At 38.1% G+C, this 25,659-nt stretch overlaps 1 protein-coding gene across 1 annotated transcript in view; it reads left to right on the top strand.

The window, feature by feature from the left end:
• Positions 1–24,733, top strand: part of LOC130930786 (gap junction alpha-10 protein-like) — a 30,722-nt gene extending 5,989 nt beyond the window's left edge. Inside the window, exon 3 of the mRNA XM_057858908.1 lies at positions 23,503–24,733. Within this exon, the coding sequence (XP_057714891.1) occupies positions 23,503–23,541 (39 nt within the window). The 3' untranslated portion in view covers positions 23,542–24,733. The remainder of the gene's footprint in view (positions 1–23,502) is intronic.
• Positions 24,734–25,659: the final 926 nt, after the last annotated feature.

Below are 25,659 nucleotides of genomic sequence, written 5' to 3'. Positions count from 1 at the left end.
TGAAATTTAAAAAATACTTTGTGAATAACACTTTTTAACTTGTAAAATCTTTTTCATAATAATATGTCCTTATTTTACAACTTGAGGGCTATATTACACAATCTGTCTATTATTTATCAAAGAGTATTTATTCTAAAAATTGGTTTATTTACTTATGACCCTATTAGGGTTCCATATAAAGAGCACAAAATATGGAAGTTCTGTGGTACATTTGGTTGGACAAATTGGCAGAATAAATACAAAAATCTGCACTTTTACCAAGGTTTGAAAGATAAGGGGTGACGTGTAGTGGTTGGCTGCAATTTTGTGTGTCATCAATTCCAACAGTTTAATGCTGCAAATGACTGTTAAAAAAAACACCACACAATGGGCAAGAACTACTTCTTTGGCGTGCAATGGTCGGTACATACAACTGTTTACCCGTTACACATGGCTCTAAAGGAAGTCTCACGACTTCTTTGCAAGGAAGTCCATTCGAGCGCACTCAAAAATATTTGATATTTGTCTGGATTGGGCCTGTGTGCAGAGTGGTGCAAGAGTCCCATTGTTTTTTGTTTGTTTGTGTTATGTTTTTTACCTGTCCTGTTCAGCTGCTTAGACACGGAGAATAGGAAGTGTCCCTGTGGTCTGAAAAGTTTGAATGTATCACATTGCAGTTTGATATACTCCCATTGAGGTTGTTCATTATGTTTTTTTCATTAGGAGAAAGCAGGAAATGGGAAGGAGTGATGGGGGGACAGAAAGGAAGGAAGAAGGCAAAATAAGCGAAGAACAAAATAAAACAACAAGAAATACATTTTTACACACCTATGGTACCTCTGAACATAGTGGTGCTATCGTTAGCTAATTATATTTACTCGTGGACACCATGTGGAGGGCCTGATAATCAAAGGGAAACAGGAAGGGAAGCAAGTCAAAGGGGACGTGATTAGGTGGAGTGTACACAAATCAGCAAAGTGATGTGTGGAACCCAGTATTATGTGAATCACATGTACTGTAAGTGTGGATATGTTGACTTCATATTCTATGCTACCTGATCGCTAATCTTGGCACCGACAATCTCTCTACCTCAATGTGTCTAATTGCACCCAGTCGTGTGTGAACCCACTCAGATGTGTGATAGCTATGCTACCTGATCGCTAATCTTGGCACCAACAATCTCCCTACCTCAGTGCGTCTAATTACACCCAGTCCAACCTGAACCCACTCAAATGTGTGATAGTCTTGCAGAAAAGTGGAAGTGTTGCGCAGGGGCCATCCCAGAGCCCTGGCATCGCCCTAGCCAATCGGGAGGGAAGGTGAGCACGGCCCACCCCTCCTATTGCAGCTCTGGCAAAAGGGCCATCGAAATCCACCCGGGATCCAGAGCAGTCCCGCAGACCATCTGCACCCCCATTAACCGGCCCTTGGGGAAGGGATGACCAAATTACCTAATGAATGCAGCAGCCTGTAGGCTAATTCAAAATATAGACAAGACAGAAGGTAATAATTATTGATCCGCCGTATACATTTTATATGCCCTCTTAAAACTGTGAACAGGTCTGCTTGATATTAATCTACATGTGCAATGTACATAAAAAATGTACATACCTTACTGACGATAAACATCTGTTGTGTTTCTCGCCAATAAAACCTCCTTAACAAATCCTGCTACGAGGTACTGGTAGGCCCCAAGGATTTTATAGTCTTTTAAACTTTGATGCTTGTATGGACTCTTGTATTTTAAAAGGTATTTGACCGGGTAACCAAAATTCGGCACCTCGGAAGTCCTTAAGAACGGTTTGAGGCAACTAATTGGGTCCTTCGAACCAGTCTGGGTAATATTGTCAATGTACTGCTCCCGATGAATGTCTGTTTATTGTTGTATATTTTCGGACAAAACGACAATTTCCATTTCTTTCCGTGTAAATTCACGTCGAGTTGAATTGCCAAAACACGGCGATAAAGGTCCATAATAGCAGGCGGTTCTTGTCACAACAAGACATGATGTGTCACCTGATGCAGAAAAAGAGACAGAGAGGCCACCTATAGACAGGCTTCCTGAGCGAAGTATGGGCAGCGCCATCTGGAAAATGTCTGCTCCGAACTTCTGGTTTAAGACAAAAACATCATTAGTTGTGGTTGAAGTCAGCAGTGTGTTGACAAAGTTAAAACTGCAAAATCAAAGCAGAGGAACCCACGGAATCTCAAAAAATGGATTCAGCACGACGTACAGTAGATGAGACGTAGATGAGATTGTGTGATTGTTCTTATCACTTCGTTGATCATTCGTGGACAAAATAATAACCTGTCAGCTTGTGTTGACGTGAGGTGTAGATTGATACGCCAGCCACTTGCATGACCAAAATGAGGTGAAATTACAAATTATATTACATTTGCAGGGCTGACACGGATTTTGTTGTTACAAGCAAATACTACAAGGTTTGTACATACAGTATAAAGAAAAATAGTATGTCATTCCTTTTTATTGCAGACATTGATAGCAATTAAACATTTGGACAACATGATTCCATTTCTTGTTTTATTTAAAACAATTGGTGCATGTGCAAAACAGGTACATAAATCCCAATTTGAAAAATTATTTGAAAAATATTAACGAAGGGTGAGCATAGGTTGAACGTGTTATCAGACAGCAGAGCTTAATGGAGCCTCGCCAAACTTTCACTCGACATTACGAAACCCTCAGTGGAATGGCGTACCGCAAGCAACACGTCACTTCCGCTCATTAATATTCATGACATTAGCTACTGTTGCTAAGTAGGGACAAGCCACCGTTTGTCCCTAATAGGAAATGAATGGAAATCGTGTACGAAGGAGATGTTTAAAGAGCTAAACATACCAATTCTCTCCGAAAATGATGTGCCTGGTGTCAAATTCACTGGCAAAGATGTGGAAGAACATGAAAATGTTCAGTTAAAGAGATGGCTTGAGTGTCGAAGGCTGAAAAAGATGAAAAAAACGAGGCGACCTAACCATAGCTTTAGCTTTTTTATCGACGCGACTGACAATGACATTCTCCTGTTTCAACAAGCTATCCTTTACCATCAGCCCTGTCTTTCTTATATATCCTCTGGTTGTCCTACGTCTCTTACTGTTCTCGGGGGTAATTTAGTTAGCTTTGTGTAGCGATCGCAAATGCTACTCAGTGACAGCCAACGAACACTTTTAATTTTTTCATTGATAACACATCTTAATTCTATAATTTATATACACTTCCCCCTTACTAAAGTTGTTTTATATACAGTATATATATATAACAGAAACGGTAACAGTGGCAGTCAGATACCATTGTAATTCTTTTCAGGTCATTCATTGTCAGATAGAAGCAGTACGGCACAACGTTACGCTAAAAGAATAAGTTAAAAATATAAAAATGGCTTACTTTTTTGTCCTCTGAAAGACCATGCCAACCCAACATAATGTTTACTGCATATGAAATGTGAATGGATTCACCGAGCTGGTGTTAAAGTCCGCGCAAGTTGAATCGGTCTTCACATTTTTTCCTCCCGAGTGTTTGGTTTCCGGAAACGTAAGAAGAAACATCCTTCATGTGTCGTAATGTCTAGAGTCGTTTCTACAAGTTCCAAAAAAGCAATGGGTGATCGGCATGTTCGTTTTTGAAAGATTACCAACGAAAAGTAGCACGAATTACTTTAAGTCTATGCGAGGGCGGGTCTATAATGTCCCACTTCGGCTTTACTTCCGCTTTACGATGCAAAGTCACGGTCTAAAAATAGCCTGCGTGCGGTACGCCATTCAGACGGGTTCTCTCCCGCTGTCCTCGGTAATTCAAGCTCCAATAGCTTATCTTAAAGTTGCTGCAGTTAAAAAGCTCGTAGTTGGATCTCAAGATCAAGCTGACGGTCCGCTGCGAGGCGAGCCACCGTCTGTCCCAGCCCCTGCCTCTCGGCTGCCCCCGGGGGGTCGAGCCTTCCATCATCAAAGTAGAACGCACATAGTCTCGATATATGTCTATCAACGTACAAGTCAAGTTTCCCTTGCGAAACAGCATTTTCCACCTGTAAACAGACGAATAAAAACTTGCGTTTACATACTGTAACTGTGCCATGCTACACGTACTGATTAGCAACAGTCTAGCAGCATATACACTAATTGCAGTAAATAATATTAATGATCATCATAATTACTATCGTCATCGTAATAATAATACAAAAGGCAACAAGTCGTTTCATGCACAAGATTTTAGCTTTAGTATTTTTTGAGCACCGGACACATGAAAATGCAGGAATAGGAAGAACATACCTTTCATAACACAGCGGCAACGCGGCTACTTTGTAGTGGCACGAGCTTACTTCCATGAACGTTTTCCTCCCCTGTCGTGATGAAGGCAGATGGATGTGGCATTTCCAAATTGTCTTTTCTAAGGGATTTTGATGAGTAATGTTACTCCAGCTCCACTCTTGTTTTGGATGGAGAAATTCTAAAATGGAAGTTGTTTGCTGACATAAGGAAATAAGGCGGAAGTACCTCGGAAATTTGTCTATAGTCCTTTCTTTTACTGAAATGAACTGAAGATGTTCAAACTGGGAATCCAGCAGGTTGATTTCAACAGGCCATTCAACTCCAGTTTGATTTTTTTTATTACTGCCACAGACCTCTTGAAAGTGCGTGCAGCCAAGTCAGAAGTGTTGGTGATCATCTTGTGATCAAAGGATTGATGAAAGTGAGTTTATTAGCTTAATTTGCAAGTGACTACACTTCCATTCTCATAAAAAAAATTTTAAAAAGACTTACACATAATGGACATGATGCTGTAGCATCTCTCCTCACCTGCTGCCTTTGTTGCATCCATCTTGATTGTGCAAACTACAAAAGCATGTGAATGGCGATTAATCTTCACCCATTACAGACGCCATGTAATTGAACCGGCCGGCGTGATTATTTCCGACTTCCGACTGCTAGCTCGTGAGTAGTCGTGACTATACTGTAACTTCTGATTAGTATTGGAGTCATGTGATTATGGTTGCAATTTCTCTTTGGTGAAACTGGTAGAGCCACTGTGAGCATATATGGCAAAAATAAAGTCAAATTTAATATGTTAAATAAAGTGGAAAAAACGTAACAACTCTAGTGTAGCCAAAAGTGGCGGAGTAAGAGTAGCGCTTCTTTACAAATCTACTCAAATAAAATTAAAGCACTTTTAGTAGTACATTTTTCTCAAAAAGTTACTCAAGTAAATGTAATTTTTTATTTTTTATTTATTTTTTATTTTTTTTTGTAACCAAATACCGAGCGACATATGTACATGGGTACTATCTTTGCCGCAGTCAACTGATCCCCATGCTAAACAATGTCAGCACAAACATGCCAACTTTGTTCAAATTCCATACAGGAAAGTAATACTGCTAAATTTAAAAGTACATCACCTGTTGATTACAAGTCGCACAACTTAGGCTTTTGTCGTCAATGAGTCCTCTTTTTTAGTTGTATGCATTTATTGATGGCATCTTTGATGCATATTGTGGGTGACGGAGGCGCATGTGGTTGAGCGGGTCGTCCATTGATTGAAGGATCAGGGGTTTGAATCCAGCTTCCACTTGTGCCCATCATTGTTGTATCTTTGGGCAAGATACAGTACATAACCCTACTTGCCTGTGTTAAAGTGGTCTGAGAATGAGTGGTTGATCATGGCGCAAATTGGCTGCCTTGCTTCTGTCAGACTGCCCCAGGGTAGCTGTAGCTACAATAGTAGCTTACCACCACGTAGAGTAAAAGACTAATGCAATGTGATTATGTTTTGAGTGTCCTGAAAAGCACTATATAAATCCAATGGATTATTATTAAATAGCCCTGTTTTGTTTCTGAATTCCATAATTTATTCTGACTGAAAATGATAGCAACCTTAGTTTACAAAGCCCACAGAGCCATTGTAACCTGGTCGAAGTAAGTGGCTCATAATTGGCTTGTAAATGAAGAGCCAAAACAATAACAACTAACTCGTGCTGCTCTCGTTTTTAAATGGAACCTCGGACTTAAAGACTTGTAGGATATAATAAGCCACAATTGTTCTCTTTTACTAAAATATGTTATCCGAAACACATAAAATATTGCCATTGATTTAAAAATCTATAATATTACAACATGTTTTGGCCTCCGGAGGGCGCCATGTTTTAAGCGTACAATGGACGCTCAGGGTGATAACGTAGATTGTCACTGTCACTGGACGAATTCTACCAGATTACTGCAATTCCTTCTACCCGGCGAGACATCTAACACACGCGCTCATCGGTTAAGAGCGTCGAGTACTTACTATTTGTGTTTTTATGAGTCTTTTATTACATTTTCATTGTCTCAAAATTCTTTTTGCATGTGTTTCCCTCTTATACTAATAGGCATTGTGTGTTCTTGTGGTAGCTTTAAAGCAGATTGTTGATCTGTTGACCACATTAGGTCCGTAGCATATTTAAACCACTCTTATTTGATATTACTACGTTTGAGTATTTTCATAAGGCATCTTTAGTATGTTTTGTCTTTATGCATCTAAACAAAACAAGCTGAAAGCGCACAGTAGTACTTCGGGTGTCAAATTCGCCTCTTGTAGAACGTCTCGCCGGTGTAGCACATTTTGGCAGAACACCGTTTTTTTCCCTACTCTCGTCTCGTTTCATCCTATCTTTCCTGTTCATTTTGCTTTTGCTGTTCGTTTTATAAAATATCGACATTGCTATCATGCTCATTAATGTTCCTCTCAAGTTCAAATTGAAAAGGTTGAACAGATGACATGTTTATGTCACTAGAGTCATATTCTGGAAGCGTAACCATGTGACGTCACCGCCCTGTGACGTCAACAACAATGGCAACCTACTAGGTAAACTAATTTTACAAATTGTATAAAAACAGAAACATCAAAACGGGTTTCAATATCAAATTATTTTAACTCATAATAACATTTATCTTTTAGGAATTGCAAGTCTTTCTATCCCTTTAAAATGGGAAAATCTCAGCTGAACTATTAACCGTGTTAAAAGTACTTCCCAAAAACATGTTAATTTAAAGTGCCTGTGACATGAAAAAGCATGTTTATTTCATAATACACGCGGTATTTTATGCTCCTGAATGATATGGACCGCTTGGATGTGTGTGGAAGCGATCGCTATATTTATTTAGTTTTTTTAATCCCGCGCCAGGAAAATGAGTGACTTCCGGCTTCGGTCTTGCATTGAGGAGGAGGGCGCTGTGACGTGTACGGTAGAAGACGTCCTCTTCACTATACAGCGTACTGTTGTGTATGGGGACGAAGGATTCAGCTGATTTTGCGGATTAATACGTTTATTTTTCGCATCACGCCAGCCAAACGGCTGCAGAAAAATCATTCTGTATGAGGGAGAGGCGTATGCGCCTTTTTGGAGTTTCAAAAGGTTCCCATTCACCGTGGATATTTACTGTGGGACCATTGGACTTACGAGGAAGTGAGTAAACATCTTGTTTTGTATTATGTCAAATACGAATCCAGCGATTACAAAGTAAACACTACAAACTTCCTTTAAATGAAGGACTACTTATGTTTGATCATTGATAGGCATGTAAAAAGCTGTCCTAATGCTCATTAGCAGCAGCAGCACGTTAGCTGCACAACAACTCCAGCCACCCTCCTCTGGGGAACGAACTGTAAATTGCTCTCCGCCGGGCGGTTTGCCGATCCGCGACGACAATAGACAACCGGGTCGTCATGTCAAATAATCCAGGATAGTTATGTGTGATTTTCCGCTTTGAAGACTTTGAAACATCACTCGGTTCGGGTTAGCATGTCGGCTAGCTGTCACGCCTTCTGGTTTGTTTACATTCTCCGAAGCCGGGGAAGGGAAATGACATATGTCCGATTTAGGTGTCATAAAATATAGTTCGGGAGGTGCGACAGTAAAGGTGAAGTCGACAGTTTTGACCATTATGGAGTAATTTTGCCATGTCGTCCTGAATAAATGCATTTTTATTCTTTCATATTCCATTCAGCACAAAACTGTTATTTGTCATGACCATGCCATTTATTTAGCAATTGGGGAAAATACTTGGATAAAAAGAATATCCTGTAAAAATATTGAAGTAAAGAGACAGAAACAATGACATTTTGCCGCTCTCTTCGTCGCGTTTTCCTCTTTGTGAATAGTTCCCCCTCGACGGGCTGACTGGTCCTTCTCAAGCCATTGGGGAAAAATACTTGGATAAAAAGAATATCCTGTAAAAATATTGAAGTAAAGAGACAGAAACAATGACATTTTGCCGCTCTCTTCGTCGCGTTTTCCTCGTTGTGAATAGTTCCCCCTCGACGGGCTGACTGGTCCTTCTCAAGCCATTTATATTGCTATTGGGGAAAAATACTTGGATAAAAAGAATATCCTGTAAAAATATTGGAGTAGAGAGACTGAAACAATGACATTTTGCGGCTTCCTTCGTCGCGTTTTCCTCGTTCTGAATAATTCCCCCTCAATGGGCTGAATAGTAAAATCGATGAGCCCAGTCTACCGCTGACGTCATCCACCTGTTGGGGACGCTAAAGCCCTATAATGGTAGGCGTGGCTAACCGGCAGATTAAAAGGCTAATTTCTCGTCATCTGTGTTTTGCTAAATTGTTGTATATAGTCGAATCGTCTCAAAATATGATTCTAATTCACATAATAATGCCATTTAAGACTTTTTTTCTCGTGTCGTATGCTCTTTAATGCCAAATGAAAAATTAGGGCAATTTAAAGAATAATTTAAGTGTGAATCTGACATATTGCTCCTTTAATCAGATATGTTTATCATAAATAATTTATGCTGAGCAGATGTGTAGGCATAAGAAAAAATGTATTTTACTTGATTGACAGTTGACCAGAACACGGTTTCAGAACATTTACTGAAATGCAACAAAAATGAGACTGGAAACTATATTCATGATGGTGAGTTCATTCTCTATGCGAACTAGTTCAGGGTCAAATTAAGTAAAGTTCAATTTAATAATAGCCCTATAGCATCAAAAATATCCTTAAAGGGTTTCACAACTATCAGTTCACAAACAGTAAACATTAAAATATTAAAGAAATAAGAAGCAGTAAATCAAATAATTTTTTTTTTTTTTTTTTTTTTTTTTAAATTAAAAATACATTTCATGCAATCAGTTTAGTTCAGAGGGAGAGTGCCCTGACTTAGGCACCTGCCTGCTCTCCCTGACCTTGTAATCGCCTTCAGCATTTCTGGTGTCGGGACTGTTCTGCTAGTAATGCCTCATTCGCCTGGCCTCAGCTTTCCTCCAGCCCTCACCCCGCGGATGACCCACCTAACTTCGTTCCCCCTGCCTGCCATTCATTCATCTTCTGTCCTACTTATCCTGACGGGGGTCGAGGGGGTGCTAGATCCAATCCAGGCTAACCATATGCAGGGGTGAAAGTGGCTAGAATTTCTTGCCGGAACTCCCCAACGTGAAGTTCGCCACGGAGCCAGAAATTTTAATGATTTATGTATTTATTGATTTATTTATTTATTGGGGGGCGGGGTGAAACATCCTAAAACTACTGAAATGCAAAGAAAACTGTTTTGGCACAGTTATTTCTATAACACATACAAAAACGGATTTTCATTCAAAATTGTATTTTTTCAATGATTTGCAAAATAAAAGGTAACAAAACCAGCAATAACCCCAACCTCCATCTCCTAATTTTTATTTTTCCTCATTTCCTCACATATTAAATGCCAAATCTCAATTTTAACTTCTTAAGAACATAGGATGTATATTGAAATTGAAGTTAATGTAAACATTTACTTTTGCTTTCTTTTTTTTTTTATACTAAAGATGTAGTTAACATACATTCAGAAAAATAAGTACAAATGACTTATATTATGCAGAGTGAAATGGAATATATTTTGAAGATCGCGCAAACATTGACTTTTTTAAATCATAAGGAAATGAATAAATAAATGAACAATTATAAGTCCAAAGTGCACATTGAAACTAAGATGTTCTAAACCTCCCCATCAGAGCAAATACAACTAATTATGATAAATAAGCCTCCTCAACTCTTTCCTTGCTCTTAAAGATTTGATCAGGCGTTTGGCATTCACACATTGACTTGACTCATCATCGTCAGACTCAGATAACTGCAGCAGATGGGAAAACCTCCATGCCGTCCGTGGAATAAAATAAATAATATCGGTGGAAACAGATTACGCTACACAAGCACTTTATTATTCTTGTTATTAACACTTGTGTATGTAAATCTGATGTTGGTAGATTGTTTTCTTCTTGGAGATGAAATGCATGTGTGGCAGCTTAGCTTTTTTTTTTTTTTTTTGACATTTGCCGTCATATTTTTGGAATCAAAGCACCGTGTACCGGAACAGCATTCCGCCCCTGAATCTTAAACCGGAACTGCGTTCCTGACCGTTCTGGCCCACTTTCACCCTAGCATATAGGTAGGGTGTTATTATCAGTGTCTTGAAATACTTCAATATCAGAATAGCTGGCTTTGACCCTTTTGCTAAAAATCCTACAAGCCAATGCAGCCAGCCATATTACGGTAGTTACAATGTCGCAATGTCACAATTTGATTGTGAACAGAGAAGAGTGAAGAGAAAGAAGAGTGAAGAGTGAAAAGTAAAGTAAAAGTAAAGAGTGAACATTGTGTGGATTACTTCACCTGAATTTTAGTTTCTTTTTTGGATTTTGAACGTTTAGATCAATGGAAAAGCATAAGGATTGCTTAATCAATCTAACTGTTACTGCAGTTGAACTTTATTTCTTTATATCACTTGACGGTATTAAAAATTTTAAATATTGTGAATAAAAATCTTAACTGTTAATAATATAGTTGATCTCAAAAACCATGAAATTATCCATTCATCAACCAGTTTAACTTAATCTGTATTTAAATGAGCACCACTCTCAAGGTATCCTCCTATAATAATATTCAAGAATTGTCAGAAGCCTTGGCCATAAACAAATGTGGACGTACCCGTATAACTCATTGGTGAAAAGGCATTACCATTAGCATTGTCTATGTATTGACTCTTTTACGATTTTTTTTTTCCAGTTCATTTTATTAACTACATACCTGTCAACCTGAGGCCGTTAGCGATCTTACAAATAGTGACGTATGCCCATACAAATTGGTGACTAATCTTACAACGTTGTATATAGCGTGCAATATGAAACAAAACAAAAAAACTCAATTCTTAAAATAATATGAATTTATTGGTAATATTGCAACACATAACCTGGAGCAATCAAAGAACAATCAATATCTGCAGCTACATCATGATTACTAAAATTAAAAGTGACTTTTGTTATAAATGTATGTAGCACTTTCTATCTGGCAATTTCTATCACGTGTTTATGGCGGCACTTCATGGCACTTCAGCTCTCAATTCAGTTTGACTTGAAGGTAGTTCGTTAGTGTGTCCAATTTTAAATTAAATAGGTCAATTGATAAAATGAACTCACCGATGCAATCTTTGAGTCAGGGAACATTTCTTTTGCTAATTCTGAAAAGTGATCAGCTATAGTTGCAGGCAAATTGTGTTCGACAACAAATTGGCAGAATAAATTCTCCACTTTCGTCACTTTTCATTCTGCAGACTTCATCTTTATGACCAGTGATGTTAATCTTACTTTTAGAAAAGTAATTAATTACAGTTATAAATGACTTCTACCAAAACGAATTGAATTAGTAACTCAGTTACCTGAATGTAAGAGTAATTAGTTACTTGGTAAAGTAACTGGTGTTACCTTTCATGTTTTGTTTGTTTGTTTTTTAATTTAAAAAAAAAAAAAAAAAAAAAAAAAACATACTAACCTTTGCTATGTTTGGAAGTCATTTGTTTATTACTCCATTTCGACATGAAAGTTTTAAAACTGTTTCATCATTTAAAAATAGATTCAAGTCAAGATTTTGCCAATTTAGGAGTATTTTGGATAAAAAGTAACTTAGGTTCCCTAGGAAGGTTCACTACAATAGAGCCTTTCTAAGAAATGTACTGCTCTAAAATGGCGACTGTTTACTAACGCCACAAAGTTTGTCATTTCGCATGTAGTTCTATATGCATGATACAGTATATCTAGGCGTAGATTGTAGACTGTCGGCTACAGTCAGGAAATATTAGAGCCATCTAGCCTAGCATCGCGTTTGCAACTGCGTCACAACAAACACTTCGCTCTCATTGTGTCGGACTTTTCCTGCGTCATTCAACCAACGTAGTAACCCATAGTAACGCACATTGTCTCGTTGCCGAAACGGTGACAAAATCCGAACGGAGAAAAAAAATGTAATGCTCGAAAAACGTACAGATTTTGAACGTATGGTGTACACATTTAAAAATCAGTGCTCACTCAAACCGTACAACTTGACAGGTATGTAACTACCTATTGCCACAAGTATTCCTTTGTTACATTGTATACATGATCTTACACTACAGAAAGAAAAGCCTCTTCTGTTCACTTCATTTTATTATTTCTAGAAGTTGTAGATATTTGTCAGTACTGTATTTTTGATTCCGTATCATCATTGAAAATGTACCTGAAACACAGATGTGGGTTGTAACGCTTTACATTTACTTGTACTCCGTTACATTTACTTGAGTAACCTTTTGGGAAATGTACTTTTAAGAGTAGTTTTACTAAGCCATAGTTTTTACCTGAGTAGATTTGAGAAGAAAACACGCTACTCTTACTCCACTACTTTGGGCTACACGAGTCGTTACATTTTTCCTCTTTATTCTTTTTTACTTCTTTTATTTGTCAGAGACGCCAACAGTGGCTTAACCAGTTTCACCAATGAGACGTCGTAACAATAATCCCGTCATTATACCAATCAGACTCAAGCTTGTCATTCTATGATCATGCCAGCCTCTTTAATCACATGGCATCTTTAAAGCACCATAAAAAATTAAGTGTTTGACATAGAGCGCCGCCGTCAACATGACTCCAAAGCGCAGATTTCAATCCCTCTCCCAGTTTTATTTGGCACCGATTGACCACGGAAAACCGGAGATATGATCCTTTTAATTTCATAATCGGAAATATGTTCTCTCCACTACAGGGCACTAATTGGACGAATAATGCATAATTTCAGTAGATTTTTTTTCTCTCGCCAGAATTTTTGTTGTTGTTGTTGTGTTTCTTTGGCTTAATGTGGTTATGTAATATGTTATAGTACAGAAAACATAAATACAGAAAAAAAATCTAAGCAGTTAATCGGATGACTACTTTTACTTGAATAATATTATTTTGAAGTAACGTTACTCTTGAGTAAAATTTTGGCTACTCTACCCACCTTCTGTTGAAATATCATTATATCATTATTAGGTAATAAACACTAAATTAACACTAAAGTAAAAAATGATCCATCTTAGTGTAGCTGTAACCTCAAACCTTCAGTCTGTTAAAAAATTCACACATTTTTGTCCTCAAAAATGTTCTTTTACCCCTTTTTGCAACAAAATAATCAGGTGCTCGTTCAGTGCTGCTGCCTTAGTAGTTCTAATCAAATTCTTCTAATAAACCGATTTCGTTTTCTACTGGTAAGGAAGCAAGTTTTAGTAAACGTCAAGTAATAGGTGGAGATGTTATGGCCTTTTCTCATTGAACAGAGAGATAAGTGGCTTCTGGTCCACATGGATGAACCACAAGATAGTAGTTTTTTTTTTTTTTTTTTTTTTTTAACTTTTAACACCAAACATAACAGCTAGCCCTTCTTTGTCCAATTGTGTTAAACGATGCAAAGTGTGTGAGACAAATTTGATTGGTCTCATCTTCCATGCCGTTTCACGGTTTTTAATACTCCTCCCGCCCCATGAGGTGGTCAAGTCTTTTGCTTTGTTAAAGGCTTCTTCTTGTACTTTTCTCCATGTCCATTTAATGTCATGTCTCAATAGTTCAAGTAAAGGTGCCAGCAAGGTTGCCCAGTTTGGAAGACATTTGTTGTAAGGCTATGTTTTTACTGACAAAATTTGATTCTTGTCGCGCAATGGGTTCCCATACAAAGTCAATGTAATCGCACGTTGAAGGGCTACAGGCGGCCTGGTGACTGGCGATTCACTTCTAGCACGTGAGGATGATGATATCTTTGTTTGACCAATTTCAGTGACGATGAGGTAGCTGCCAAGTGCCAATCAAATATTTGTTCTCATTCTGCTTCATAATCCAACATGGATTCATTTGGTTTCAGACTGTGAGAATTGAAATTGTAACTTCAGACATTCATACTTTTTAATAGTAATATGACCAGATTTTGGCAAGTTTTCTCCTTTGTTTTTTTTTGTTTTTTTTTGGGGGGGGGGCTAAAGGGGTAAGGGCTGAAGGGTAAAAACTGCACGATACTGCACTGACCACACTGAGGCTTATAGCTTTTTCCATGTCCGTATCGCCAATTCCCCCGGCATAAGAAAACAGCAGCATTATCCATTACATTCTTACCATATTTTATTTTTTGCATCAAACGTAGCTAGAATGACAATGGTCGCCATTTTAATTCTTCTTAACTATACCTTTCGGGTAAAGCCAATTCTCACTTCCAGTTAAACCTTGTCGGCAAAAAAATGCCAACAGTTGCATCATGACCGAGAAGATCACACACCTACCGTTCTTTAATGAACGTAATTTTTCCCAAAAATCCCAACATTTTGACCAGGGGTCGACAACGTTTAACACCCAGCCATTTCAACCTAGTTTCCACAGAAGGGACAACACTGGGAGCCGCACGCACATATTGACATTGGAAATGATTGCGATGACTTGTCTGTAAATATATACAGTCTGTAGTGTACATACATAATATACCAGTATAAATAAGGCTTGCTTTCCTTTTAGTCAGTATAAGGTTTAGTTCTTTCCACACTTTTATTCACAAAACACTCATACAGGTCATGAACAGTGTTGTTAATTTTACTTTTAAAAAGTAATTAATTCTACCAAAAAGTAATTGAGTTAATAACTCAGTTACCTGAATGTAAGAGTAATTAGTTACTTGGGAAAGTAAATGGCGTTACCTTTCATGTTTTTTTTCCATAAAAAAAAAAAAAAAAAAAACAAACAAAACAAAACAAAACATAGTAACCTTTGCTATGTTTGGAAGTCATTTAAAGTGCGTACAAAAGGCGAAAAAAAAGTCTGAAAAAGTCTTAAATAGGATTATTATCTGAATTAGAATCATATTTTTAGATTATTCGACTATATACAATTTAGCAAAGAGCAGATGATGAGAAATTAGTCTTTTAATCTGCCGGTTAGCCACGCCTACCATTATCATCATATCATCATTAGCGTCCCCAACAGGTGGATGACGTCAGCGTAGTCACCATTTTATCTGATTTAGTATGCAGCCCATTGAGGGGGAATTATTCACAACGAGGAGAATGCGACGAAGAGAGCCGCAAAATGTCATTGTTTCAGTCTCTCTACTCCAATATTTTTACAGGATGTTCTTTTTATCCAAGTATTTTTCTCCAATACCTAAATAAATGGCTTGAGAAGGACCAGTCAGCCCGTTGAGGGGGAATTATTTAGAACGAGGAATACCTGATGAAAAGAGCCGCAAAATGTCATTGTTTCAGTCTCTCTACTCCAATATTTTTACAGGATATTCTTTTTATCCAAGTACAGTGGGGCAAATAAGTATTTAGTCAACCACCAATTGTGCAAGTTCTCCTACTTGAAAAGATTAGAGAGGCCTGTAATAGTCAACATGGGTAAACCTCAACCATGAGAGACAGAATGTGGAGAAAAAAAAACAGAAAACCACATTGTTTGATTTTTAAAGAATTTATTTCCTAATTTGAGTGGAAAATAAGTATTTGGTCACCTACAAACAAGCAAGATTTCTGGCTGTCAAAGAGGTCTAACTTCATCTAACAAGGTCTAACGAGGCTCACCTCGTTACCTGTATTAATGGCACTTGTTTTAACTCTTTATCGGTATAAAAGACACCTTTTCACACCCTCAATCAGTTACACTCCAAACTCCACTATGGCCAAGACCAAAAAGCTGTCGAAGGACACCAGAGACAAAATTGTAGACCTGCACCAGGCTGGGAAGACTGAATCCGCAATAGGTAAAATGCTTGGTGTAAAGAAATCAACTGTGGGAGCAATTATTAGAAAATGGAAGACATACAAGACCACTGGCAATCTCCCTCGATCTGGGGCTCCATGTAAGATCTCACCCCGTGGCGTCAAAATGATAACAAGAACGGTGAGCAAAAACCACACGGGGGGACCTAGTGAATGACTTACAGAGAGCTGGGACCACAGTAACAAAGGCTACTATCAGTAACACAATGCGACGCCAGGGACTCAAATCCTGCACTGCTAGGCGTGTCCCCCTGCTGAAGAAAGTACACGTCCAGGCCCGTCTGCGGTTCGCTAGAGAGCATTTGGATGATCCAGAAGAGGACTGGAAAAATGTGTTATGGTCAGATGAAACCAAAATAGAACTATTTGGTAGAAACGCAGGTTCTCGTGTTTGGAGGAGAAAGAATACTGAATTGCATCCGAAGAACACCATACCCACTGTGAAGCATGGGGGTGGAAAAATCATGCTTTGGGGCTGTTTTTCTGCAAAGGGACCAGGACAACTGATCTGTGTAAAGGGAAAGAATGAATGGGGCCATGTATCGAGAGATTTTGTCTGAAAATCTCCTTCCATCAGCAAGGGCATTGAAGATGAGACGTGGCTGGGTCTTTCAGCATGACAATGATTCCAAACACACACCAGGGCAACAAAGGAGTGGCTTCATAAGAAGCATTTCAAGGTCCTGGAGTGGCCTAGCCAGTCTCCAGATCTCAACCTCATAGAAAATCTGTGGAGAGAGTTGAAAGTCCATGTTGCCCAACGACAGCCCCAAAACATCACTGCTCTAGAGGAGATCTGCATGGAGGAATGGGCCAAAATACCAGCAACAGTGTGTGAAAAGCTTGTGAATTGCTAACAAAGGTACATAACAAAGTATTGAGATGAACTTTTGGTATTCACCAAATACTTATTTTCCACTCTAATTTGGAAATAAATTATTTAAAAATCAAACAATGTGATTTTCTGTTTTTTTTTCCCACATTTTGTCTCTCATGGTTGAGGTTTACCCATGTTGACAATTACAGGCCTCTCTAATATTTTCATGTGGGAGAACTTGCACAGTTAGTGGTTGACTAAATACTTATTTGCCCCACTGTATATATATACAGGGGTGCACATAATTTTTTCGCTCAGGTTCTCAGAGGAGGACCTGGAGATGTGACTTGGTCCTCATTGAGCTTGAGAGCCGACCCGCCTGATGCGATAAATTTATGACAAGCTTTACTTTGAGCCAATTAACTTTAATTAATTATATTAACAATTAATGCTTGATTAACATCAGCTGGCACAACAAAATTGGTGTTACTTTGAAGTGAAATGTAAAGAAATGAACATAAAAGCACCAATTCAAAATAAAGGGCATTATGCGGCTCCCACATTAACTCCAAGCCTTTTTAAAAGTGGGATGTCCTCCTCATAAGACCTCATTGAACGTGCATGTTTAGCTTTGTAAAATGCGAGCAAAAACAGGTTTGTCAGTGCATGTCGCTGTTCATTACCTTTATTCCGCGACTTGTCCATAGGGCGAGTGGGGCCATGTCTGACATCGATAGTTTGCTTAATTGCCACATGCTGTTTTTTTCGGGCTTTTCAAAGTTTGGATGGCTGAAATTCTTTGACCCTACGTAAAATGCGCTGCTCTTATCAGCGACATTGGGATTCTCACGGCACATTTTGTATCGCATTTCCGTGCGAGCATCATTTGCTTCTAGCCACGGTACCTCCTGTAGCCACTTTTCAGCAAAAGTCCTTTTTTTCGGTAGCTCCGATGACGTCTCTGTCGTCTGTCTGTCTTTTGACGAGGGTGGGGGAACACGGAAGTAATTACTCAGTGTGGCCTGCCTCTTCGACATTTTGAGAAGTTATTTTCCCGTGTCCGCCGCAAATACAGTGGTCAGCCATCGGTACGCCAAAGGGTATGGAAGCCGTTGAGGGCCAGCGCGTTTGTCTACGTCCAGTACGCACCACTTATGTGCACCCCTGTATATATATATATATTAGGGCTGTCAAAATTATCGCGTTAACGGGCGTTAATTAATTTTTTAAATTAATTCTGTTAAAATATTTGACGCAATTAACGCACTAGGCCCGCTCAGACAGATTTAAATGTCAGTACAGTGAAAGGCCAACTTGTTAATTGTGTTTTATGGAGTTTTTCCGCCCTCTGCTGGCACTTGGGTGTTAGCCTGGCTCTGCCAGACTATTCTCCCTGTATTTTTCAAACACTGAGAGAAATAGTCTGGAACCCCTCCCATTAACGGCCTTTTCGAGCAGATACAAAATCAATCGACAAATCAGATTCGTTTATTTGCGTCACGTGTTCTTCACAAGCAACGTCACTCTTGCGCGTCGACAGTCGTCCCTTCAGCAACACAGACGGTGAACGGCAGAGCCGAGAATATGTTCCAATCCACGGTAAAATCAGTTTTAAATGACCAAAAACACATCGACACGAGTCACTGACAACAATCTGTCTCGCGCTAGCCATGTCGAATAAACTCCGCTCTCTTCGTATGTTTACTTCCGCGCGCAAGTCCGTCATCCTGAAGTCGCCATTTTTCTAACGTCAGGTCTGCCCGTCGCTGATTGGTCCACTCCGCTGTCTGTATGCTGTGGCTTGCTCCGCCCTGGAAATTGTTTCCGTGGGAAGGGTGGCCAGACTCAATAGCTGGAACAGCGTTGAGTCTGGTGTACCAGGCTACTTGGGTGTGACTTGCATATGTTATGTGGCGTAATGTCGCCCTCTGCTGGCGATTCAGTGCAGCTGATTATTTGGGCTTCGGCGCGCTTTTCTGACGTGATTATACGTCGACGCGAACTCACACTAATAGACAGTGCTATTCAGACCAGCTAACGTATTCAGTGGCAGTTCTCATAGCCCATCACACTGTTTGTGTCTAATACATGCATCGCTTGTGAGTTATATTCCTCCTTTGTTTATATTCATGAGCATTAGATAGTTATTGATGATGTGTATTTGAATTTGTTCACATATATGGTGAAATGCAGTTACATTATTAGATGCTTGTGAGCTAATTGGCTAGTGCTACTGCTCAAATGGACACGTGTGTGTACATTTTATGTTATTTTGTGATTTATGCAAGTTATTGACACATTGCCTTGTTATTTTCAGTTTTACAAAAATACAAGAAACGTGCTCTTGTCAAAAAGAGATGACTTCAGTAAAGCCCATGCAACTTTGCCACACCGTCTGATTTCTTGTTGGAACTTATGTTCGCTATCTGTCAATTTGTGTACTCACACACATTGAGAACAGAATAGGGCTACTAGTTTATTTTTTGATTAAAAATTTTACAAATTTTATTAAAACGAAAACATTAAGAGGCGTTTTAATATAACATTTCTATAACTTGTACTAATATTCATCTTTTAAGAACTACAAGTCTTTCTATCCATGGATCACTTTAACAGAATGTTAATAATGTTAATGCCATCTTGTTGATTTATTGTTATAATAAACAAATACAGTCCTTATGTACCGTATGTTGAATGTATATATCTATCTTGTCTTATCTTTCCATTCCAACAATAATTTACAGAAAAATATGGCATATTTTATAGATGGTTTGAATTGCGATTAATTGCGATTAATTACGATTAATTAATTTTTAAGCTGTAATTAACTCGATTAAAATTTTTAATTGTTTGACAGCCCTAATTATATATATATATATATATATATGTATGTATGTATACATATATATATATATACTAATATATATATATATCTTTATACAGTGGGGAGAACAAGTATTGGATACACTGTCAATGGGTTTTCCCATTGGCAGTGTATCCAATACTTGTTCTCCCCACTGTATATATACATGTTGCTCCTTATTTTATAGACTTAGTTTGACCTGAAACACAAAGAAATGACATTTAACATAAATATTTTCTGCATAACTAGGATGTAAAATTTTGAAAATAGCCTCTAACTTTAATTTCAATTTGGTGGAGACTCCAAACACTCACAGACCAAGCAAGCAGCTGCCCACGAGTTAGCTTTCAAAACAACTTTGTTCGTCAAGGGCAACCTGAGTGCATCTGCTTGTTTTGTCCGTCGGCGTTTGGAGTCTCGACCAAACTAAATTGATGACTACTGTTTCCGGTTCATTTGCTAAACTGTGGGTACACATTACTAAACTGTGGGTCCATATTACTATAGTACTATATTACTGTACCCAGTGCTTATCAATCTGCACCCACTGATTACTATACTGTATCCACAGATTACTGAATTGCTGCACGTATACCTGGAGATTTACATCTTTAACACTAAAAGTCCCAGAGAATTCTTGTACTCCTAATAGTCCCAAGCAATGGCCGATTTGGCCTCTACCCCGGAAAAACCCAGAGGTGGCTTTTGAATTGGAAAGTCGTTGTCCGACAGACAAGAGCCATTCATATATGGGAATATTAGGAGTATTTGTCTTGGGAAAAGGCCGATTCGGCCTTTGCTGGGTTTTCTAGTGTTAATAGTTCATATGAAGTCAATACATCTAGCAGATAATGGGATACAGTATATGTGTTTGTTCTTAAAAATAATATGAATAAATAAAAGGTAATAATTTGAAAGGGAATCACCTACATTGCAGAATAAGGATAACATTATTAAAAACATTTGAACTATGATTTTCATAATTGCAAAAAGTACAGTATATTACACTAATATAGTTACAGTAAACCTTGTAAAAACAACTTTATAACATTTCGTTTTAAATGCGGTTAATTCAAATGGACATTTTTTTCCCAGCTCAGTGAACATGTGTACGTTTTACTACGGAAGCGTATTGGATTCACTTGAAAGAATAATTTTTAAAAGCTCCTATTTTTAATTTTGGGGTGGGGGGGTATTAAATTCTATTTAAAAAAAAAAAAAATGGGGGGGGTTATTTTGAATAGTTTTATCTTTTTCTATTTGATTGCCCCACAGCCTGTTGATCTGATTTTTTTTTTCCTGAGCTTGCCAAAAGAAATTCATTCAAAATTTACAGAAAATATGAGTTTAAAAAAGAATAATATTCAAAAAGCAAACCACAAAATAAATTACTCAAAAAACTGTGAGGATTTTTTTTCTTTTCATGTGAATGCTATATACTTGCACATTTCACTTTTTTTTTTTTTTAATTGCTTTGGTACGTTTCTACGATCAGAATTGAAATTCTCAAAACTACTTGTTAATTAGTCACAACATCTTATCACTAGTGCACATCAAAAAAGCAGTTTCTTATTTCTTTGAGCAAGTTGCAGATGTTTTTGTGCATCCATGCACATGATTTTCTACAGTTCTCTGCTGTGTCCTACATTACCAGTTGCATCTGTCATGATGGTCAAAATGGATGATCATGGGCCTCTATTGAATAGTCTCACCACCCACAACATTTAGTCATTTCTTCATTGCATAAGTCTTTACATGCAAAATGGATGAACATTGTGTCAGAATATGTCAACACGTGAGTGTTCGTTACTTATTTTCCGTACCTTATTTTAACCTGCCAAAATTTGTGATAGTTTGGGACAATGTGGGTTTCCACCACTCTAACATTATTATTAATATTATTATTTTAATCGGGGAATGGTTTGCAACCTACAACAGAATGGTAATGGAGTTCCTCCCTCCATACTCCCCATTCCTCAATCCCATAGAAAAATATTTCTCCACATGGAGATGGCAGGTGTATGATTGCCAGCCTCACACTCAGATGACTCCTTTGGATGCCATGAATGCATCATGCAGTGACATCACAGTAGATGCCTGCAGAGGCTGGATAAGGAATTCAATAAGATTCTTTCCACGCTGTATAGCAAGAGAGGACATCCCATTGTGACGTGGATGAAAATTTGTGGCCCAATAGGGAGGAATGTTAAGATGTGTGGAAAGAATGAAACTTAAAGTTTACTTGTGCTGATTGTCGTATGTTCAGATTCAGGGCTGTCAACAGACTTGCAGGGGCCCGGGGACAAGAGACCATTATAGCCCCCCCACTCCCACCCCAGCCCACCTCTGCCACCGGCTTGTCACAACAACATACTGTACGCAGTACTTTTGACGCTTTGCAAGCAATGACAGTGTAAATTTTCAAATTATTAATTTGAGATGGACAGTTAAATTTAACAGACCGTAATGTGATGTGACACAATATAAACAAACAATTTTCATCTATTGTCCCATGTAGGCTACAATACAACTGAGAGTGCTATGCCTGCCTGCTAAGCAACAAAACAGTAGAACTAAACATCCTGTGAGCGAGCAGCATGTCTTGTCATACCGCAGCTCAATAGGCTACAAGCGGCCGGTGACAGACTCAAATCGGGCTTTAGTTACGGTGATCGCGAATGTAAACGTTCAGTGTTAGCGGCTGTTGTTCACTTACCGACATCACCGTCCACAGCCAACTCTAGCCCTAATTCTCTGGCTTCTTGTCCCCCTTTTAAAAATTTCATCATTTTGTTCTCATTCACCTCTATGATCTTCACCTCTATGATCTTCATCTCTTTTTCTTTTCTCTTCTGCGGAACCGATTTATGACGACTCGCCATGTTTAGAGTTTATAACAATGACAGTTTTTCATTTCCCGCTTCAGGGCACGAACGTAGTGTAGCCTTGAGTGCACCAGAGCGGGATCAAACCATTCTCTGCTAAGACAGAAGGGGTGGGTGGGGGGGTGTTGTGTAAAAAAAGGGAAAAATGTATGTTTTAAATATTTAATATGTTAAAGTTTTTGAGAATATATCAAGTAGAACATAATATTTATTTAGACAATGATTTAAATAAAAAAGAAATATGTGAATGTAAAATAAAATAAATCAAGGATCATTCAGGGGCCCCTCAGGTCCTGAGCACCGGGACAACATACCCAGTTGCCCCTCCCCCCCGTCGACAGGCTTGTTCCCACTTCTAATTTTGCTTTTGTTTCTATTCTTTGTGATACTCAGTGCTGTCTTTTGCTTTCTGTATCACAGTGACATGCTGTGTCCAGAAATTGTAAAACAATAAAAGTGCTAACTGAATCTTGTCCAGTCACTTGCAATCAATCTCTCACACACAAAAGTGTAACTTGCAATTTTTATCAAAACTTACGTACACCATCTTCAGCATCAGAGCCTCCCACCAGAGTAACTGTTCAATTGAGAGCATAACTAAGCAATTTGACCGTCTTGGCTGTACACAATGAAACAAGGACTCAACAAGGACGTTCAATGACACAGAAATTTAGTTTTGAGCGATATAATAAATATTTTTCACAAAAAAATGGCTTTTGCAGGTAATCCATGTTGTTTTGCTACTTGTGCGACATGTTGTGAGGATTGAACAAGTAGTTTTGAGAATTGCAATTCTGAAAGAGAATCGTACCAAAGCAATTGAGAAAAACTGTAATATTCCGTCATCGATACAGAAATGACTGTCCTCTTTTCTTCCATAGAGTGTGTTTCTGGATATTTCATCTATCATGAAGAAGTAAAGAGACGGGATGAACATCACGACCAAAGAATCAGCAATGTATAAACTGAGTATCAAAGACTCGTCACTCATCGTCGCGACTCAAGTCTCAAACTTGACAACTGTCAGTAAAGTTGGGGCTGCAGATCTGTTACTTTAGATAAGAAGCACCTTAAACTGCTTACATGTGGGCTTGATTGTGATTTTCTTCTGGGGAGTCTTTTCTGTGTCTTAAATATTGTGGATTATGAAGCATAATCCTAAAAGTATGTCCGATTGCTTCTGTAACATGAACTTTTTTTCTACTGTACATGAGACTTTTTAACCCCTTTGTAATTCTGTGTAACCATTTACATAGATATTTTATGATAAGTTATTAAAAGAAAGGATTCTTAATGGCTTCTCAAATGGCAAATACATTGGAACAAGAAATCAAACACACACGACATCATAATTATCATGCTTTTTTTCTTTTATTTCTCAACAGAAAAATTGCCTTGACAAAAAGTTGGTTCATCTTTAAAACATATTTTCATATCAAAGAAATGTGACATGTTGCACATTTACAAAAAATATCTAAACTAAACGTGTCATTTCAACATTCAGAGGTACAAAGCAAATCAATAATGCTGAATCTGCATATAACAGTCATGTTGTAGGTAGGCCTACTAAAAGAAAAAAAAGGACATGTAAAAATGTACCACCAAAATCTACAAATACAATAATGTTAGAACTGTAAAAAGTTAGAAACAACGCCACAGAAACTACATGTCTATCATACAGTCCTTACCCACAAAAAGAGGTATGCTGAATTATCCAGGTAGATACGTTTTAAGTCAGTTCAACTGAGGTTTTCAGAAAATCTCCAAAGCCACAATCCGAGATATAAGCAAAGCTGTTTACAGCTGGAATGGCCCCAGATTAATGCCTATTGTAAACACATTAGTTTAATAAGTACTTAATTTTCTACTCCACCCTGGTTTTTCATCCCCAAGACAAAGGCATAGGACATAGCAAACATTTAAAAAATGTCAAAATTATTGTGAGGGATCCATTCAGACCTTTTGGGAACTTCAACATCCTGTGTTAAAAAGTACAATGATGTAATCACAATAAAATGTGTTCTGTATGAAACTAATATTGATATGGCACACCACCGTAAATTAACAAACATATTTGAGAATAATTACACATATTCTTCGAAAAATTAAACACTGGGGGCCGTATAATTGTTTTGGGGGGGGGGGGGGGGGGTAAGATATACATTAATGTTTACAATGTTGTCTGAGCTGACATACTCTTACTTTGATAGTGAAAAATATTCAATAATGCATTCAGAATAAATGACAACATTGTGGTACAGAAATCAAGGGGAAAACAAGGGGCTTTTTTTTTCAATGACTAGCACGAGCCAGCCTTTTTTATTTGCTGCCAAACAAAACGGCACCTCTTATTCCCTTTAATTGTGTTGCACTCACATGTCATATGGAGACAGAAAAGTATGCAAAAATCTTTGCACGACTATTGAGCATTGTTTCAGACATTGTACCCTCATTAAATGAGCTGGTGATAACTGCTTGGCGACGCATCCGTGGCCAAATTCGCTCAAATACAGCACACACTCTTCATCAATTAGGTTACTTTACTTTTCTATGAACATCTTCGATTGCATAAATTCACTGGTTACATTTATAACAGCAAGGGAATGATATAATCCTAATGAGTTCAAAGCAGGCATAGGAACAAATCGCATTTTTAGAGTGGAGATAAAAGCACCAACTAATATGAACAACATTTTGATTCTTCATTTTGAAATGTTCAGAACTTTAAAAGTTACTTCAAATCAATGTACTTGAGTAATAAATTGTCATCTATGTGGAGAAACAAAATGGTCACAATTGAACAAGTATGAATGAATTCAGTCATTCTCATGATTATTGATGTTTCCGAAATGTTTAAAGGTGCTATGAAATAATAATAAAAAAACAGATTTTGGACACAAATCCATCCATTAAAAAATGGTAAATAAGACGTAGGGGCCGTTTACTTGGTGACGCTGCGACACGCAAGACGTTGCGGAATGGCCTCACTTTTACATGGTAACGGCGAAAACGGAAGACGAAGACGCAAACTTTTGATT

Source organism: Corythoichthys intestinalis, chromosome 15 (genome assembly GCF_030265065.1).
Source record: "Corythoichthys intestinalis isolate RoL2023-P3 chromosome 15, ASM3026506v1, whole genome shotgun sequence".
NCBI lineage: Eukaryota > Metazoa > Chordata > Actinopteri > Syngnathiformes > Syngnathidae > Corythoichthys > Corythoichthys intestinalis.
This window is presented reverse-complemented; position numbering and strand designations above follow the sequence as displayed.